Source organism: Condylura cristata, unplaced genomic scaffold (assembly GCF_000260355.1).
Source record: "Condylura cristata isolate star-nosed mole 26May11 unplaced genomic scaffold, ConCri1.0 scaffold00068, whole genome shotgun sequence".
In the NCBI taxonomy this organism is placed as follows: Eukaryota; Metazoa; Chordata; class Mammalia; order Eulipotyphla; family Talpidae; genus Condylura; species Condylura cristata.
The window spans coordinates 432,485-434,943 of NW_004567169.1; the positions used below are offsets into that span (position 1 = coordinate 432,485).

General features: G+C 73.0%; 1 protein-coding gene across 1 annotated transcript in view; it reads right to left on the bottom strand.

Annotated features, from left to right (window-relative positions):
• The window catches only part of HGS (hepatocyte growth factor-regulated tyrosine kinase substrate), a gene marked incomplete at its 5' end in the record, with an annotated part of 4,137 nt that extends 2,111 nt beyond the window's left edge, over nucleotides 1-2,026 (bottom strand). The window contains 6 exons of the mRNA XM_012734752.1: nucleotides 11-79; nucleotides 265-317; nucleotides 747-870; nucleotides 1,564-1,656; nucleotides 1,746-1,821; nucleotides 1,923-2,026. Of these exons, the coding sequence (XP_012590206.1) occupies nucleotides 11-79; nucleotides 265-317; nucleotides 747-870; nucleotides 1,564-1,656; nucleotides 1,746-1,821; nucleotides 1,923-2,026 (519 nt within the window). The remainder of the gene's footprint in view (nucleotides 1-10; nucleotides 80-264; nucleotides 318-746; nucleotides 871-1,563; nucleotides 1,657-1,745; nucleotides 1,822-1,922) is intronic.
• Between the last annotated feature and the right edge of the window lie 433 nt (nucleotides 2,027-2,459).

Sequence of the window (2,459 nt, forward strand, 5' to 3'; positions counted from 1 at the left end):
GCCGGCTCACCTTGCGCGTCACCACCCCGAACTGCACCCGGCAGCGGTGGCACTCCTCGGCGTCCACCCAGTCGGGGGCCTGGGGAGGGCAGAGTCAGGGCCAAAGCCACCCGTGAGAGGCCCGCGCGCAGGCGCCAGGCCCTGCCCACGAGGCCCAGCCGGGCTCCCTCTCCCCTACACGCTTCCGGCAGCCTCGGCCCGCAGAGACGCAGCGGCAGCAGCTGCAAAGGGCCTCGGTGGACCCCGGCCCGGCGCCCGACTCACCCTCTCCGCGGCGAACATGGCGTCGCTCTCCTTGAACTCCGGGAAGACGTGCCCTGGGGAAGAGTTGCCACCTCGAGCCAGGCCTCAGCCGCCCCGTGGCCCCCCGAGACCGGGCCTCGGTCCTGGGTCCCGCCCCAGGCAGACCTGCACTGAGGCCCCGCCTGGCCTCCAGGGCTCTGCACGGGGCGCCCACTGGGCCTGTCACTGACCGCAGGCGTGTCCAGTGGACACAACCTTGACCGGGCCCAGACCCACAGGAGACGCCAGGTGCTGGCGCTGCCGGAACCCTGGGGCGCTCCGCCGTACCCCGCCCCCAGAGCCAGTCTGCCAGCCCGGCCCCCGCCAGAGCCCCCAGGCCCCCAGTGCCTCCCCGGCCGCCGTGCCGGGGGGCGGTCGGCAGGAGCGGGGGCTTGAGGGCCAGCGCTCAACTGGGTGGCGGCCAGGGCCCGGGGGGCGCGGAGGCAGCGGGGCCGCCTGCTCACCTTCCACCTTCATGATCTGGTACGTGTCCTGGACCACCTTGTACCTGGGCTCGTTCCGGAAAGCGTGTGCCCAGGCCTGGATCAGGTACAAGACCTTGTTCCGCACGCTCACCTCCACCTGCCGCTGCAGAGGGCGGCGCGTGAGGCGGCCGCCGCGGCCCGGGGTCCGAGGCCCCGCGCCCGTCTGCTGCCCACTCAAGCCAGCAGAAGCCGGGGCCCTACCCGCACCTGGCCGGCCGCCGGCTCCTGCCCGCCACACCCATCTGGCCACAGCACACTGGCGCTCCAACAAGCCTGGCAAGCGGGCCGGGAGCTGCGGCCCTGTCACAGCTTCCTCCCCATGGGGGGCTCAGGGATGTCCCCTGAGGGCACTGCCCCCAAGGCTACGGGAGTGATGTCAGAGCCCCCCGGGGCGGCGTCCACTCGGCGCCAAACACAGCAGGGCGGACGGCACTGCCCAGGTGCCAGCGCCCAGCCCCAGGCCCGCCTGAAAGTCCCGCCGAGGCGGCGCACGAGGTGAGGGTCGCACATAGCCCCACAGTAGTGCCCGCCTGGCCACGCTGGGCAGCTGAGAGCCTGGCGGTCAGTCGCGTCTCGGCAGCCCCTTGCCGTGCCCAGGGTGGTAGCTCTGTGGCCGGTGGGCAGCACCTCACCCTCCCGCCTGGGACCACCCCCACGTCCAGGGGCTCCCCTGCCAACAGAGTGCGCCCCACGCGCCCGGTGCCCCGCCGCTGCCGCCAGCCCTGCTTGGAGGGCCGCAGGGACACTGCCCCGCCCACAAGGGCAGCAGACCTGCCGGGCCCCGCGGCCAGCCCACCTTCAGCAGCTCCTTCAGCTCCTCCATGGTCTGCTTGTTGGCCACCTCGTCGTGCACCGTCTGCCCGCAGTTCTTCACCACGGACTCCATGACCTGGGGGCGGCAGGGGAGGACCGCGCTGGGCAGGGTGTCCAGGGAGGCCTGGGCCAGGACCCGGCCGGCCGGGGCGGGGGCCTGGTTACCTCCAGAGCGTACAAGGCCACGTGGGGGTTCTTGTCGTTGACCTTCTTCTTGATGGAGCTCACGGCATATTTCGCTCTGAAAGCAAAGCGCCCGGGTGCAATCGGAGGGCAGGGGGCGGCCGGGGAGCCATGTGCCCCGGGGGCCCCGCCGCCCGCAGCTGGGTGGCCCCCACTCACTGAGTGTCCCCCTGGCGGATCAGGTCGCAGATCTGCAGGATGGACTCCCAGTCCGTCTCCAGCAAGAGCTGGCTGGTCGCTTTGTCTGAGGAGGACAGGCGCGGTCAGGCCCCTCCGAGCTCACCGGAAAGGTAGGCGGGGCCGAGAGTGTCCCGCAGGAGACAGACACAGGACGCCACGCCGGGCCCTGGCCAGGGCCCGCCGGCACTGCGGGCATTCAGTCTCCGGTCAGCTCTCGGCTGCCCGGCTGGCCGGAGCTGCTTCCGCGCGCTGGTGGGCAAGAGGACGGCCGCAGCGTCCGGGGCTGGGTCAGCACCGGCTTGGCCCCCTCAGCACTGCGCTGGGCCCATCCGCAGGGTGGCGCTCAGGGCACAGCTGCGGCTGGACCCGGCCCCCTCCCAGCGCGCGGGAAGAGGGGTGACCGGAGGAGTCTGTGGCCACTGCCCCCATGAGGGGCCCGCGCCGGCTGCCGTGGGGGTGTCCTCCACCTCTCGTGGGGGGCGCTCGCCACGAGAAAGGGGGGCCGTCTGCGGGAGG